This window comes from Choloepus didactylus, chromosome 10 (genome assembly GCF_015220235.1).
Source record: "Choloepus didactylus isolate mChoDid1 chromosome 10, mChoDid1.pri, whole genome shotgun sequence".
Classification (NCBI taxonomy): Eukaryota; Metazoa; Chordata; class Mammalia; order Pilosa; family Megalonychidae; genus Choloepus; species Choloepus didactylus.
In genome coordinates this window covers 34,098,403-34,115,261 of record NC_051316.1, presented here as the reverse complement: position 1 = coordinate 34,115,261, position 16,859 = coordinate 34,098,403, and the positions used below count along the sequence as shown (strand labels likewise).

At 42.3% G+C, this 16,859-nt stretch overlaps 1 protein-coding gene across 1 annotated transcript; it reads left to right on the top strand.

The window, feature by feature from the left end:
• Positions 1-241: 241 nt before the first annotated feature.
• LOC119545154 (spermatogenesis-associated protein 31D1-like) lies at positions 242-15,944 on the top strand. The gene is made up of 3 exons (XM_037850743.1): positions 242-3,857; positions 7,744-8,188; positions 15,851-15,944. Exons 1-3 carry the CDS (start codon positions 242-244, stop codon positions 15,942-15,944), a joined length of 4,155 nt encoding a protein of 1,384 aa, XP_037706671.1.
• The last annotated feature ends 915 nt before the right edge of the window (positions 15,945-16,859 follow it).

The following is a 16,859-nucleotide window of genomic DNA, read 5'->3' as shown; positions in this document are numbered from 1 at the left end:
ACTTTCTTTCACCCTCACCACTGGGTGACTCCTTGCCACCAGAGTCTTTTTCCCCCTTGGATTCCAAATTCCCTATGGACTATTTTCTACTCCAACCACTTGCCTTCCCCCTCTTCCGCCATATCACACTCAGGGAGTAGATCTTCTTCAACCAGAGACTGCTTTGTCTCTAAATACCGTCTTTGCACTTGACCCCACCCTCTCTCAAGATATCAATGGTGCAACAAATTTGTCCCATGCAATGAATACCACTGATTCATTTGCTAGTAATCGTGCACCACCAACCCTGTCTGCTTCACCACCACCAGACTGTGCTTTAACAGTGACTCAATCTCAATTAGTCTCAATCTCACTGAAGCCTGTACCACAGAACTCATCTCCAGATAGCCCTGCTGGGTTGGCTGCCTATTGCTCAACAATCACAGGCGCTGACCCTTCGAGCCTGTCTATTCCAGAATTCCCCCGTTGGCAAGCTCATGCCAAGAACTTGTCTCTCCCCACATTAACACCCTCTGATTTTCAACAAAAGCATGTTGCCCTCCATCTATCACAGGCCTGTCTCTGGGGAGACTCTGCAACCAAGCATGTAGAGGCCAGTGACATGTCTTTCCTTGGCCCTATGATTTTGGAGAAGAAAGAAAAGGATCAGGGACGATTTCCAAATCAAATGTGGTCAGAATATGAACTGACGTCTTCAAAGAATTCACTGCAGCCATGTGCTGATGAGCAGTACACCAAAGCCCCCCAAACTGGCTGGAACACTGAAGGCAAACCAGAACAGCTCCCCATTTCTCAACATCTATTATATATCAAACTTTTGGGGGAAAACTTCCTGCAGAATTATAGCCAGCTGTTCTGGGGTCTCCCCTCTCTGCACAGTGAGTCCTTAGTGGCTACTCTCCTTGTCTCTGGTAGTTATTCCCCGCTAGATTGTCCCTTTGTCTTATTCAATGGAATCTGTAAGACTCCCACAGTCCAAATGAAGGATAAAGTATCCTCACCACTTCCCAAGACCCAACCCCTTCCCCTTCCCAATGTAGAACTCCTACCCTTACCTCCAACCCAGGCCCAACTACAGCCCCTACATCTCACTCAGGTTCAGCCCCAGGTCCACCTCCAATCCCCAATCCCAATCCTGCCATCATATTCTCCACCCCAGATTAGGTCCTGTGGAGTGTCTTTCCACAGGGCACTGAATGATGTACAGTCTCTCATTCCAACTGCAATTCCTCATCTGGAATGGCACTTGTTGCAGAAACAACAGGAAAATTTGTGGGATTTAGCCCCTGTGCTCCAGCAATCTCAAGAAACCTTTTGCCTTTCAGCTGCCAACATTCCACTGTCCTGTCAGTCCTCTGAGGTCTATGTTCCAACATCCATCCTTCCTCAGCCTTTTCCTAGGAGTAGAAAACCCCAGGAAGAACTGGAGTTCAATGTTCCAAAGAGGTTAATCCCAAACAAGTCCCTCCTGGCTTCTAGGAGTCAACAGTCCCTAGAAATGCAGCCTCAGTGCAAATTAACAGAAAAATCTCAGCAGAAATGCAGCCGTGAGCTCCCACAATTCTCTGAGTTTCTGGGCCAGAGCAGTAGCAACCTAGCAAAGATTGAATTGAGTCAACGAGGAAGTTTCCATGAGGAGGTCTCATCCAAGTGTCATCTAAGGAAAGACATGGGGAAGAATCTTGGGCACAGTCTGAGGGAGGGCCCCAAAGACAACTCATCACAATTCTCAGAAAAGTACATAGTGAAGGGTCCGGGTGCAGCCTTTGAGAAGGAGACAGTAAGTGACTGCATAAGCCACTCAAGGAAGGACTCAGGAAATGAATTATTAACTGTCTCAAGGGATTACATAGATGAGAATAAAAGGAAGAGCATCCTACAGTGTCATTTGTGGAAGAAGTTTTGGCAGATCACTGAGGATAGAATCCCTTTAGCTGTGTGTCGTTCATGGCTTGCTGACATCAATACATCACCTCCTCCTGAGTGTTCTCATATCAATATGGAAGACAGAAATTTGGATCCATTGGTTGCGGGTGACTACCACCCAACTACCACTCTGCAGCTTTCTTTCCTTGACCTTAACACCCAAGAGGTGCTAGAAGACCATCTTTTAAGATTTCAATTGAGTCAGAGGTGGGGACTGCCCCTCAAGGTTCTAGAATCCGTAAAATTCTATGCATTGAGAAAAGCCCAACCATGGGCACTTCCTCAAATCAACTTTCCTTCCTCAGCCACTCTAATTTCTGGGGTCAACTCCAAAGCCAAGATTTCCAAGACCTTTAGAAGACACACTCAAGCTTTTCAAGGAGATGAGGTGCTAACAACAATTTCAGTCCCCATCCTGGATCATTCTCTCCCTGCTACCTCATCTGTGGGCATGAAAGGACAGGGTGCCAAGAGACAATCACCCTCTGATATTGATCATGAACTTGTAGAGGACTTCCAGACAGCTGAGGATGGTAGACAGATGTTTCTGCCCTTCACGTATAGCACCGTAGACAACATGTGTCAGAGTGAGACTGTAACAGCCAAAAGACACAGTCCAGAGTTGCTTGCCAGTCAAGACAGGGCTGGATATCAGCCAAGGGACCAGCCAGTAAGTTCCAGTAATAGAGTAGAAATGCTTCAGGACAAAAGGATGTTGGACATAAAGTTAAAACATTTTCTCTGGGCCAATGTGTCTAGGGAGATATTTAAGGCTAGGGAGCTCTGTGCTCTGGAATCACAATCTAGTAACATCTGGACAACCAGTGAGCTGGGAAAATCCCGAATGAAAAATGTAGATATGAGCAAATTAGAAACTACTCTGATCACTGAATGCCCCCCGTTGCCAAGAATATCGGTTTCCCAAGATCCCAAACTATCATACCTGCAAAAGCAGCTGATTAATGAGTTAAAGTTTAAATTTGAGCGTAAGGAGCCTAGCCAGGCTCAAGATTGTCCCACTGACCTGTCCCTTACATCAGACAGCTTGTCTTCCAAGTCCTTAGTTTCCAAGGTGCTGTGTGCCCAGTTGGAGGACAGAGCAATCAGCATGGAGCAGGGGCAGCAGCCCTGGTTCCCTATACATGTCTCAGGGATGTGCCAGGATAAGAATTTCCCACCAGCTGCAAAGAGAAGGAAACTTCAAGGACCCAAAGCAGGAGAATATGGAAGAGAGAATTCAGGATTAGGGACATCCAAAGTCAGATGGAAGAGCCACCCTACCCAGAGCAGGATACCAGAGGAGATGCTTTGGAAGATGTCTTCCCTGTCCTTAGCACAGAAGGAACAGTCTCCTCCTGAAAGCTGCTTCAGAAAATTGATAAGGCAATTTCTTCAGTGGCTCCATTCCAAGTGCAAAAGCCTAAGGCTGGGCAGTTCCCTGCAAAAAGCCAAGTCCATGCTGGCCTCTGTGAAGCGCCTACGCCCAGTTGAAAATAAAGCTGTCTTGATGAGCTGTGGGACTCCTGAAGCTCAGAAACTCATGACAGCCATTGGGAATATGCTAGAAGAGAAACTCAGATGTAGCCATGGACTTCAGGCCTCAGCATTAAGTCAGCAGGAGGCAGAACTGCAGGAGCAGACAAAGTTGGAAGTGGGGCCTTCTTCCAGCTACAGAATTCCCTTCTGTGAAGTGTCAGGTACTGACACTAGCAGCCAAGAGTCTGTGTCGGCTGGTTCCAGCCGTCCTACACGTGTTAGACGGATCAGAGGCAGGGAAAGACACCCCCAGAATGTTCTGGGATTTGAGGACCAGCTCTTGTGTCAGAGCTATCCCCCATCCATGGCTCTCAGGGAGCCTGAGTCCCCTTCAAGCCCCACCTGCATGTCTCAAGAGTGCCAGGTGCCTCAGGCCGTCTTCCCCACTGCTGAAGGCAGCCTCAGAGATTGGTCTCTCCTTTCCAGGAGGAAAATGTGTCTCCAGCATTTCCAGGGAGGAAAATTCCCCCCGCAAGAATAAGTCATTCTTTGTTGAGAAATCCTCTCTGTTTTCTTGGCGGCACATCCTTTGATGAGAACAGTTTTTCTTTAGTACAATCGAGAATATTGATCCTCCCCAATAAACATTTCTTCTAATACGAGAGTGGTGTCTCCTGTGTGTGCTGTATCAGGGCATGGGTTTTGGGAATGTTGGGGCTTGTCCTTAGGGAAAGGAAGGTGTTAATTCAGCTCTTACCGATGGCCTCCTTTGGCTTCAAAAAGGTGACCAGTCTCCCGGAGGCAGCCTGACAGTGGCCCTCCCAGTTTTATCCTAGGTTCCTTTATTTGAACTTGATCATAAGTCCTGTGTTTAGAACACTTTATTTTTTCATCATATTATTATAATACAGTTTATTCTAAAAACACTGAGGCCTTTTTAAAGTGAGTAACACCCTTTAAGTCCAGAACTTTGCTCAGTTCAACTTTTCAGTTGCTCCCTTGCTTTCCTCAAGTATATGCAGCTGTATGGTGGGATGGGGGACTCTGGCAAAATACAGCCCGAAATCCCCATTGCCTCCTCTATATAATAGCAAGTTTTGGAATTGGATGCAGGGGGTGTGTTTAGGCTCTAAAGACAGAGGTAGGGAGAAATCTTACTTCTGGATCTTCTGGTGAGGAATAAATGTCACCCTCCCCAAGAGCCCCTTTTTCCCCTCATGAAGTTTTGGGAAATGGGTCATGATCTGCATGCACCTCTTGCCTTACTCTAATGAAAATGGATAGCAGCTCACCCTTTCCCCTTCCTGTACCCTGTCACATACTGTAGAGCCGTAGGGAGAATGGAACTTGCAGCTCTTAAAGGGGTCATAAATAGGAACATTTTCCTGAAAAAAGAGGTTGGTGGGTTTTGTGGATAGGGATTGCTGTGCTGTGCTGGACACTGGGTTGGCTGGGACCATCTTGGAGCTGGGAAGGTGTTGCAGAGCAATCTGTCAAGTATGGAATGTTGACCTTTCTGGAAAGCAAATTTTGAGCTTGGCAATGAGGTGTCCCTGCCTGTAAGGGCACCTTGAGGAAATGGAAGAGCTGCTCCCCAGTGGGAAGAAAGTTTAACTTTCTGCTTTTGTTCCACGAAGCTCTAGGCTTCCAGTCCTAGGAGTTATTAATGGCTTTCACATTTCCTGGCCCAAAACAAAAGTTGGGAGGCACATGTTATACATTCCTATCCAGACTCTCCTGTGGGAATGGCATTTAACTGGGCATTCCTAGGAAGGAGATAGGGGTTGATGCAGGTGCTCAGTTGAAAAGAGGGAAAGTTGCTTAATAGTAGCAGTGCCTCAGATGACTTGAGGAAAACAATGTAAGGTTGGGTTCCCTGTAGTGGAAGGGACCCATGTGGAAGTCCTCCAGGAGGCAAAAGGATTTCTTAAGGAGATGAAATGTTTCTGGGATGACTAATCATCAAGCCCATTATCTTGAAAACTGCAATAAAACACTGTGGTGCTCACACTTGGCCTAGACACTGTGTAGCCACTGGCCTTTTCAAAGGTCAAATGGGCTTGGACAATGAACATCTCAAAGGCAACCATGATGGAACCACAATCAGAGGATTTTTCCTACAAGAAACTAAACAGGCAAAAGGTCCACAATAACACCTAATATGGGGTGTCTTCTACCTCTTTACATGGAGACTTTGGGCCAGATTTAACATGATTTATAAAAATTAAATACTGCTTGCTGCATTTCAGTATTATGGAACAAATTCATGTTTTTATATATATTATCCCATTTAATCCGTCAAAGAAATAATTGCACTGAACAATGCTAAACAGGCAAGATGATTTTATTTAAAGCTATATGCAATAGGAGAGAGAGAAACCAGAAGGCTATTGTGATAGAGAGCAGAAGGCTATCCAACTAGGGGAGGGAAAGAGAGTTCAACTCAGCTGAAGCAGAGGGCAGAAGAGTTTTTAAGGACTGGTGTGAGCCTGTAAGAATGTACTGGAGGGGGAGGTAAAGCAATGGGGTATGTCAATTATATGGAGTTATCTCCCGAGTTCACTCTTGAGGCCAGGAGAAGTATGTTCTATCTGAACTATCTGAATTCTGTAAGGGCCAAGGTGAGAGGGAAGTCAGGGGTCTAGAGACAGGAAGAAGCCTAAGGTTTAGTCAAGGTAAGGAGAAGTTAAAGCTGCCTTGTTCAGTAACACAAAAGATGGATAATTCTTAACCTGTGCTGTTTGGCAGGATCACAGGGTTCAGGTACAAATCTTTACAATCCTTTGAAGTAGGTGTCCCCTTTTATAGCAGGGCAACCTGAGGGACAGAGAAGGTAATAAATGTTTAGTGAACTGGCACAGAAGAAGGAGCCAGGGATGAAGAGTCCTCTTTGTTGTGAGGAATCATTTGGATGTAAATGATAGCAAATACAATTCACCTGGTTTGAACAAAAAAAGAGATTGTGTTTTCAGGTACCTGAAACATGTGGGAAGAAAGATGGCCTCAGACAGTAGGGATGAGGCTGGGTTTAATTGCTGCCATCAAGATTCCATCAGGATTGCATTTCTTTCCATTTCTTGGCTTGATAGCCTGCACTGGCTTCACTGAAAGTCTGTCTGGCAAGTACATAGCCACATCTTCCAAGCTTCAAGTGCGGCTGAAAATGGGTTTCCTCTTCCGCTAGTTCCTTCAGAAGTGCCATTGTGTCTTATTGCCTCCAGTTGGATTGCTTGCCTATCTCTGATTAATCATGTTGCCAGAGACATGGAATGATCTTTTTGGCTAAATCTGAGTTAAAACCTATTCATAAAATAAGTGTGTGGAAAAAGACAACTCCATTTGCACACAGACTGGGATTAAAGAATGAGGATAGTTTCCCAGAGGGCAAGAGAGGGAATATTCCAGAAGGTAAGTGAATGTCAGAAACTCTCTGCCTTCTGAAAAAAAGTTTGATATTCAACTCTTTTACTTCATCCCTTTATCCTTCCAGCTATGTCCTCAGTGTGTCAATTCAACTTAATCAGGAACTACAAGCCACTGATATTTACACTCTGTCCATCTGCCAATCTCTTGACTTCATTTCCTTCTTCTCCAAGATAGACTTCATAGTCAATTCCTTAACTACAAACCTAAATAGTTCTACTCTGTAAACAGTCTACCCCATTCTCCTTTCATCTTTTCTGTCAAAATCCAACTTTCTACTTCTTTAGAGCTGACTTTTAATAAGGGGTTGATTACTCTTGGATAAAAACCACACAATTAAATATACTGGTGCCACCATCAATTCATGGTCCACAAGTAATGGTCAGCTCCAATATTGCCTGAAAAAAATCCATTCATTCCTCTAGGGCTTATTTTGTGCTCTGATTCTTCCAGAATTTGGGACACAGTGGTGGAAGAAACAAACGAAGTTCCCTTTCCTGGTGGAGCTTATGGATTCTTTCCTTAGTCAATTCTTTCTCCCATCTACTCAAAGCTTTTTTCAGTTTCCTAAAACAACTCTGCCCTCTCACCTGTTGAGCATATGTACTGGACCACCACTTCACAGAGACATTGGAAGCCATCAAAAGGGAACTTTTCAATCATAAAACTTCAAAGAAAAAAAACAAAACGCAAAAAACAAACGGTAAACACCTATCCCTCCTTTCCGCTATCTTTTCTACTATTTTAAAAGAGGTTTCCCTGGGACGCCTTCAACCTCCTGAGGTAGGAGCTGTCCTTGCTTCCCAATTAATAGCACTTTTAGCACCCTGTTGTAACATTTGTCTTAATTATCTACCTTCTCTGAAGACAGAGACCATGTCTATTTCGTCCACTTTTCTGTGCCCATCATCTGATTAGCATCTAGTTGGTGCTCTGAGACTTCCGGAGGCACAAAGGATGATGGGCGGGATTTCCGTAGGGGAGGCCCCGCCCAGCGTGCTCTGGGGGGCGGCGCTACAGCGGCGCATCCACGTCCAGGGGTTGGGACTGAGGGCGCTACTGTTTGGCTCCGTGGTGGCGTCAGTGGCAAAAGGCTTCCTTTCAGGCCTCTGGATTATGTCACCGCTTCTGGAAGACAAAAATTGAGATTTGTCTCCAAGACAGCGCTGGCAAAGGTTTTTGGATGCCTGAGTTATGTCTGTTCTGCCCCTCCTGAAGGCTTCTGCGGTCCCTTCACCTTGGGGCTCCACCCTCCACCCCCTCTACGGGGCCCAGACCTCAGACGGTGCTCAGATCTGGCTTCGGAGCTGGGACTGCTGGAGATGGGCCCCTCCTCTGCAGGCATTCAAGGGGGCTCAAATTCGTGGGTGATAATAGTAGTAACTATAATAATGTTGACGACTGTTTTAAGGCTTCAGCTTGCACTGCCTTCCTGCCCTGCACAGGTAGCTTATCTACGTCTCAGATCTCATCTATTTTGTGGGGAGAGACTGATGATATCTACTGATTGGGTTGGCCCTGAGAACTTGAATGAACAAGAGCTTTGTTAAGTATTAAGGGCCTGTTTAAGGAATGGGCCGGAATTCTGATTCTGTTATCACAGGGATTTTGCCAGCCCCAGGTGAACCCAGTACCCTGGGTTTTGAGACTTCAAAGCGCCAGACCACTCACTAAACGAAGAAATCGCTATCTCAAACTGTGCAAAACCAGTATGTAGAAGGTTGCTAAGTCCCCTTGGAGTTGTTTCCAGAGGAGCCATCTAGAGGCAACCTTGAGTTCATCTCCCTGGAACCCAGGAGAGAGTCTGAGAATGGTTCCTGGTAACTCCCGGGAAAGGCCTGTTAATAGCGTCAGTGGGTGGAGATGAGGTCTACTCCAGAGGGCAGAGGCAGAACCATTTGCCGCCGCCTGCAAGATCCAGGACAGCGGACACGAAGCTCTCCAGCAGACAGGACTGCAGGTTTTTTATGGGCAGAACATCTCAGGTAATTGCCTTCAATTTCTCAGATATCGATATATTCATGTGTTTATTGAGGGCCTACAATTTGTCCTGTTACCTGTTAGATTGGAACTAGCCATAATTTGTCTTTACAAGAGATGGAAGAGAGTTCTTTTTGTGATGTTTTTCTCTCGTTAGAAAGTATAATATAGCAAATTTGAAAGATATGAAAAAGTAGAAGGAAGAACCCTAGAGAGTCCCACTCTCAAAACGATGACTATTACATTTTGATTTATTTCTTTCCAGATTTTGCTAGGCTTAATTTTTGTTTTTTATTTTTTATGCTTATTTTTTACATTGTTTAAATAATGAGTAGTTTCTTAAAAAGAAAAACACATTCTATCATAAACATTTTTATGTTATTGTGAACTTTAATAATTTTTATGATAACATTCTATTTAAGTGGTAGAATATTCTACTTTTTGTTGACATTTGGGTAATTTCTAATTTTTTGATATTTTGATACTTTGCTTCACATGTTTGTTCATAATTGTACTTGCTTATCCTATTCCAAACAGCATAACGCTTTTCCTAAATATTTGATTGTTTTCTAACTCAGGAATCTGCCCTTGGCTTGCTGCTTTTATCTTTCTCCAGCCTTTTCAGATGAGTTATCCACTCGTGTGGTTACCTATTTCAGTGCTGATTCCTCCTCTGAGTTCAAGCCAATAAAGCCAATCACTAAACACCCTCAATCTAAAATCTTCGAAACTTGACCCATTGTCTTCCTTTGCCACCAATCTGCTTTTCCTCTTACAGTCCAAATATCAGTTAGTATCACTTAGACACCTTTATTTCCTCCGTAGCTAGTCAGTCATTCTGTGAATGGGATGGGAAAATATGCTGGGCACAGAAATCCTAGAGTTCTCACAGTCTACTACACTCCTCAAATAGACTGTAAACTCCTTCAGGTGCTTAGCTATATTTTAAAAATTAATTTTAAGTTAAACTGGTAGTATGTATTTCTATTTTCTGAGTCAAAATTAAAACATTCCCTGTAAAGTTAAATATCTCATTTTATATCTATCTGTCATCTATTAATTACTTGCTGCTTACTATTTATGTCAGTATGGACTAATGGTGTCCTATTTAATTCAATTGATTATAATTTGTTACTATCAGTATTTATTTTGGTGTCCAAATTGGCACAGATTTAGCCAGTCCCTTCTATCTGACTTTGTGTTCTTTTGATATATCCTTAGCACTTTTCTGGCACAGAAAGATGTTTCAGGTTCATATTATCCTTTCCTTGCACCAACCCTTGATTTAGTCATTTCTCCAAGTAGCCCTGGTTCCTTTAATGGAGAATGGTATTTAGAAGCCAAGCAGAGTGCTAGTTGTGCTTATTATTATTATGGTGATGTTGCTCCTAGGCCAAATCAATGGACAGAATAGGGAGTCTGTGTGTGTGTGTGTGTGTGTGTGTGTGTGTGTGTGTGTGTGTGTGAGAGAGAGAGAGAGAGAGAGAGAGAGAGAGAGAGGGAGAGAGAGAGGGAGAGAGGAAATAAATGTGTATATGTACACATTTGCATGTTTACATCTGAATTTATTTCTCTTTTTATGTTTGTTGAAAACCATGAGTTCACAACAATACCTCCAGCTGCAGACCAACACCAGGGTTCATTCTAGTTTTCCCCCTTTCTATGTTTATAACTTCTTTCTCCAATGGTGAGAAATCTTTTTACCATTTTCCTTAACATATTTACTTAGTCAACCCTCTTATATGTAAAAAATCTTTCATCACCACTACTGTCCCTTTCCATGTGTGGACATCCTCTTCTACCCATCAGTGCCTGGAAGCTCTGGTGTGTGGACACCCTTCTTAGCCTACGTGATACCAACACCCTGCCCCAGGGAACACTTCTAGGCCACCCCCCTCTGCTTGGGCTCTGATACTCCACTGTGGGACAGTGCAACACCTCTTTGCTCAAGTCCCATTGGTATGGATGTCCATTTAGCGTGGCCTGCGTAACTGGTCATTGAATTTTTCAGGAGGGGAAAGGAAGGAAAAGAGATATACCGTAGTATAATTCCACAAATAGGGTACTGACAATGTTACAGTCAAGATACAGAACATTTCCATCACTATAAGGATCCCTCATGCTGCCCTTTTATAGACACACCCTCTTACCTCCTGAACCAATCTTTTCCTTAACTCCTGGAAGCCTCTGTAATTTCTATAATTTTGACATTTCAGGAATGTTATATAAGTGGAGTCATGGTATGTTATGTTTTGGGATTTTTTCTTTTCTTTTTTTTTTTTTTTTTTGGTACTGATCTTAATTCCCTGGTGATTCACTCCCAGGTTGTTGCATCTATCAATAGTTCATTCTTTTTTTTCTCACTGAGTATTATTCCGTGGCATGTATGTACCACAGTTTAGTTTGACATCTGGGTTGTTTCCAGTTTTTGGCTGTTAGGGATAGAGCTGCTATAAACATTCATGTACAGGTTTTTGCATAAGTATAAATCTTCATTTTTCTTGGATAAATGCCTAGAAGTACAATTTTGAGTCATATGGTAGTAGTAGATTTAGTTTTTAAAGAAACTGTCAAACTGTATCTTTATATATTCTAGAGATTAAACCCTTATCAGATATAGGATTTCCAAATATTTTCTCCCATTTTTATAGGTTGCCTTTTCACTTTCTTTTTTTAAATGCAAATTTATTGAGATATATTCACATAACATACAATCCTTCAAAGTGTACAGTCAGTTGTTCCTAGTTGTGCATTGATCACTACAATCAATCTTTGAACATTTTCATTACTCTAAAAATAAAATAAAAATAAGAATAAAAAAGGGTGTATAAAACATTCCATTCCCCTCCTCCTCCCTTTGTTCATTTTTTTCAAGCTCATTCATTGATTTTTAAACCTTATCAAAAAATTAGAAAAACAAACAATAAAAAAATTTCAAACAAAACTGAAACCAAGGAATAAGAAAAAACAAATAACCTAAAATAACTACATTGTTTCAAACATGTTCCTACCCTACCCCAAGAAAATAAACAGACTATAACCCAACAAAGGAATAAGAAAAACAAATAACCCAAAATAACTACATTTCTGCCGACTTGTTCCTACCATACTCTGGAGAAATTAACAAACCATAGTCTGACATCTGGGTTGTTTCCATTTTTTGGCTGTTAAGGATAGAGCTGCTATAAATATTCCTGAGTATTCCCAGAACATTAAGTTTACCCTCCATAACTTATCTGTTGTTATTCGATTATCACTCCCCCTTCACTATCTGCTGTCTATCACTAGGTCCCCTACATTCTACAATATAAACCATTTATTTTACATTTTTCTCACTGTTCACATTAGTGGTAATATACAATATTTCTCTTTTTGTGCCTGGCTTATTTTGCTCAGCATTATGTCTATGTTGTCATATGTTTCACGACATCTTCCTTACTGCCGCGTAGTATTCCATCGTGTGTATATACCATATTTTGTTTATCCACACATCTGTTGAAGGACATTTGGGTTGTTTCCATCTCTTGGCAATTGTGAATATTGCTGCTATGAACATTGGTGTGCAGATATCTGTTCATGTCACTGCTTTCAAATCTTCCAGGTATGTACCAAGAAGTGCAATTGCTGGATGGAAGGGTCTGTATATCTAGTTTTTTAAGGAACCACCAGACTGTCTTCCAGAGTGGCTGAACCATTATGTAGTCCCACCAACAATGAATAAGAGTTCCAGTTTCTCCACATCCTCTCCAGCATTTGTAGTTTCCTGTTTGTTTAAAGGCAGCCAGTCTAATTGGTGTGAGATGATATCTCATTGTGGTCTTAATTTGTATCTCCCTAATAGCTAGTGAAGCTGAACATTTTTTCATGTGTGTTTTGGCTGTTTGTATTTCCTCTCCAGAGAACAGTCTTTTCATATCTTTTGCCCATTTTATAATTGGGCTGTTTGTACTATTGTTGTTGAGTTGTAGGATTTCTTTATATATGCAAGATACCAGTCTTTTCTCAGATATGTGGTTTCAAAATATTTCTTCCCATTGAGTTGCCTGCCTCTTCACCTTTTTGAAAAATTCATGTGAGGTACAGAAGCTTTTATGTTTGAGGAGGTCCCATTTATCTATTTTTTCTTTTGTTGCTTGTGCTTTGGGTGTAAAGTCTAGGAAGTGGCCACCTAATACAAGGTCTTGAAGATGTTTTCCTACATTATCTTCTAGGAGTTTTATGACACTGTCTCTCTTTTTTTTTTTTTTAATTTACTAGATTTTATTTTGAAATAAATTCAGTTTTACAGGAAGACTTGCAAAAACAGTACAAACCCCATACATAGAACTCCATCATACCCCGACCCCCTTCCCTCGATACTCCGATCCACCACATTTAACATCCTGTCATACCACCATTTCTTTCTTTTCCTCCCTCCCTCCCTCCCTCCCTATCTATCATTCATCATCTATTGCTCTGTTCTCTGAACATATGTGAGCAAGCTGTACATATCTTTGAACAAACAATATAATTCACATATACCTTTCCCAGGGACAAGAACATTCTTTTATGCAATCCCATTAAGCACAGCTAAGAAGTTCCAGAAATTCTACATTGATACAAAGCTTACATTCTATATTTCCTTTTTTTGTGTGTATGTATGTCCCATCTGTGTCCCTTTGAGCCTCCTCTCCTCCATCCTCAGATCCCATCCAGGATCATCCTTGGCATTTAACTGTCATCTATTTAGATTTTTTTTTTTTTTATTGTGGAAACATATATAGCCTAAATCTTCCCATTCCACCCCCTCCCTAGCATTCCATTAGTGGGATTAATCACATTTAGAATGTTGCAATGCTATCACCTTCCCACCATCCATTTCTAGAAGTTTCCCTTTACCCCAAACAGAGACCCTACTCTCATTTTTTAACTCCCCATTGCCCCTTCCCCCACTTCTTGGAACCCCTGCTATATATTTCATCTCTATGGTCATATTCTCTAGTACTTTCTTTGTGTTTACTGTGGGGCTTAAATTTAACATCTTAAATCTATAACAATCTTGTGTTTCTTTGATACCAACTTAACTTCAATATGACACATAAACTATGTTCCTATACTCCCTCATTCCCCCACCTTTATGTAGTTCTTGTAAAAAATTACATGTTTTACATTGAGTCCCAAACCACTGATTTATCATTACAGTTTATGTATTTTAGATCCTGTAGGAAGTAAATAGTGGAGTTATAAATCAAAAATGCAATAGTATTGGTATTTATATTTACCATGTGATCTTTACTGGAAATCTTTATTTCTTCATGCAGTTTCAGTCAATTGTTTAGTGTCCCTTCCTTTCAGCCTGCTCAGCTTCCTTTAGCATTTCTTGTAGGACTGATTACTGGCGATGAAGTCCCTCAGCTTTTGATTATCTGAGAATGTTTTCATCTCCCCCTCATTTTTATCCTCCAGGTGTTTGTGAATTCTCCAAGTCTCTGATGGTTATTGACTTCTATTTGTATTCCATTGTGGTCAGAGAATGTGCTTTGAACAAATTCATTTTTTTTTTTTAATTTATTGAGGCTTGTTTTTATGCCCCAGCATATGGTCCATTCTGGAGAAAGGTCTGTGATCACTAGAGAAGAATGTGTGTCTCGGTGACCTGGGATATAATATTCTATATATGTCTGTTAAAATTTTCTGTGTCTCTCTCTCCTTACTTTGTTTCTCTGTCGGTAGGGCTTCCTTTAGTATCTGAAGTAGGGCAGGTCTTTTATTAGCAAAATCTCTCAGCTGAGTTGTTGTTTGTCTGTGAAAAATTTAAGCTCTCCCTCAAATTTGATGGAGAGCTTTGCTGGATAAAGTATTCTTGTTTGGAAATTTTTCTCAGAATTTTAAAGATGTCATGCCACTGTCTTCTCACCTCCAAGGTGGCTGCTGAGTAGTCATTACTTAGTCTTATGTTGTTTCCTTTGTATGTGGTGAATCGCTTTTCTCTTGCTGCTTTCTGAACTTGCTCCTTCTCTTCAGTATTTGACAGTCTGATCGGAATATGTCTTGTAGTGGGTTTATTTGGATTTATTCTGTTTGGAGTTCACTGGGCATTTATGCTTTGTGTATTTATATTGTGTAGAAGGTTTGGGAAATCTTCCCAACAATTTCTTTGAATACTCTTTCTAGACCTTTAACCTTCTCTTGCCCGTCTGGGACACCAATGAGTCTTAAATTTGGACATTTTATTTTATTTATTGTATCCCTGAGATCCATTTTGATTTTTCTGATTTTTTTCCCCATTCTTTCTTTTGTTCTTTCATTTTCTGTTCTGTGGTCCTCGAGGAGGCTGAGTTGTTTTTCAGCTTCCTCTAATCTTGTATTGTGAGTATCCAGAGTCTTTTTAATTTGGCCTACAGTTTCTTTAATTTCCATAAGATATTCTATTTTTTATTTACTCTTGCAATTTCTTCTTTATGCTTTTCTAGGGTCTTCTTTATGTCTTTTATACCCTGTGCCATGCTCTTCTTCATGTCCTTTATATCCTGAGCCATGCTCTTGTTGCCTGTCTATAATTCTTTGATTAATTGTGCCAAGTACTGTGTGTCTTCTGATCTTTTGATTTGGGTGTTTTGGTTTGGGTTCTCCATATCTTTTGGTTTTATCATATGCTCTAAGATTTTCTGTTGTTTTTGGCATTTGCTTTACTTGATCCCTAATTTGACAGAACTGCAGCTTGGTGGCGTACACTTTCTCTAACTAACCAGCAGATGGAGTCCATGAGTCACCTATTCCCCTCAAGTCAGTTCTCCCCCACTTTGTCTTTGTGGTGTGTGGGGGTCTGATTATTGTGGGGTCCAATTGGTGCACCAAGTTTGGGTGTGTTGCTGGTGCTGTCTGCCATGAATGTGAGGCATGTGTCTGGGTGGTTCGGCAGGCAGGGCAGCTTTAGTAATCAAACCTCCCAGGTGTTCCCGGAGATTTAAGGCTGTTCTCTGCTGCTGACCCACAAGTTCTTGGTACTGGCATAGGTTCTCTGGGATTTCCGAGCAGTTCCCCCTTCCCAGCTCTGCCCTTCCAGGACCTCAGCTGAGGGAGGGCTGCGCCACGTCACTAGTCTGCGCCAGCCCTCCAGGGAAGCCCTGGATCACTGGGCCGTGAAGGGGCGCTCCTAGCCCACTTCAAAGATGGTTGAATGGGACACATTAACTTCCCCCTTTTCGCACAGCTCCTCCCTCCCAGCTCTGGGAGAATCAGCCATGGGTGTATTAAAGACCACTGCCATGGCTGATATTGTGGCTTGTGTGTAGTGCTGAAGGAAAGATTCCCCGTCACACTGGGTTTCTTGGTGTGACTCTGGGCTGTGGGTCTGGCCCGGGCAGGAGTGTCTCCTGCCCTCTGGGGAGATGGCTGCAAGGAATGAGGTTTTTTTCTCCTTTTGGCTCCCCTCTGCTCCTCTGGTCTCAAGACAATCAGCAGCGGGTGTGGGAAGGGGTATCCTCCACGCCAGACACCGAGGCGTTAGCCCAGCCTGCTCCCACCATGCTTCACTGCGCAGCTCTCCCCGTCATATCTGCAGCCACTCCTGGGCTTTTTTTTTTTTTAAGAACTAGTCCGTCTTCAAATGCCAGCCCACCACTTCCCCACACCACAGCGTAGCTGCGGGACTTTCAGCCGATTTACTCACTCGTTTCAGAATTCAGGCTCCTGGTTTCACCAAATGCACATTCCCTGTGGATTTGGCAGACCTTGTCCAGCTGGTGCATCACTGGCAGTGGTGTTCTGGGTCACTTTCTGGTTTTTATCTAGTATTTTTCACAGAGGTGTTTTTTTGCCCTGTCTCACCTAGTTGCCATCTTAGGTTCTCCCCCATGATACTGTCTCTTATATTGAGGTCTTGAATCCATTTTGAGTTAATTTTTGTATAGGGTGTGAGATAGGGGTCCTCTTTTATTCTTTTGGATATGGCTATCTAGCTCTCCCAGTCCCATTTGTTGAATACACTGTTATGTCCCAGTTCAGTGGTTTTGGGGGACTTATCAAAGATCAGTCGACCATAGATCTAGGGGTCTATTGTAGTTTGCTAATGC

Coding starts and splice junctions, on each gene's coding strand:
- LOC119545154 (XM_037850743.1), top strand. CDS start 242: ATGAATACCACTGATTCATTTGCTAGTAATCGTGCACCACCAACCCTG. Junction 3,858..7,743: donor CGTCTTCCCCACTGCTGAAG/GCAGCCTCAGAG, acceptor TCATCTGATTAG/CATCTAGTTGGTGCTCTGAG. Junction 8,189..15,850: donor ATTCAAGGGGGCTCAAATTC/GTGGGTGATAAT, acceptor CTGCCCTTCCAG/GACCTCAGCTGAGGGAGGGC.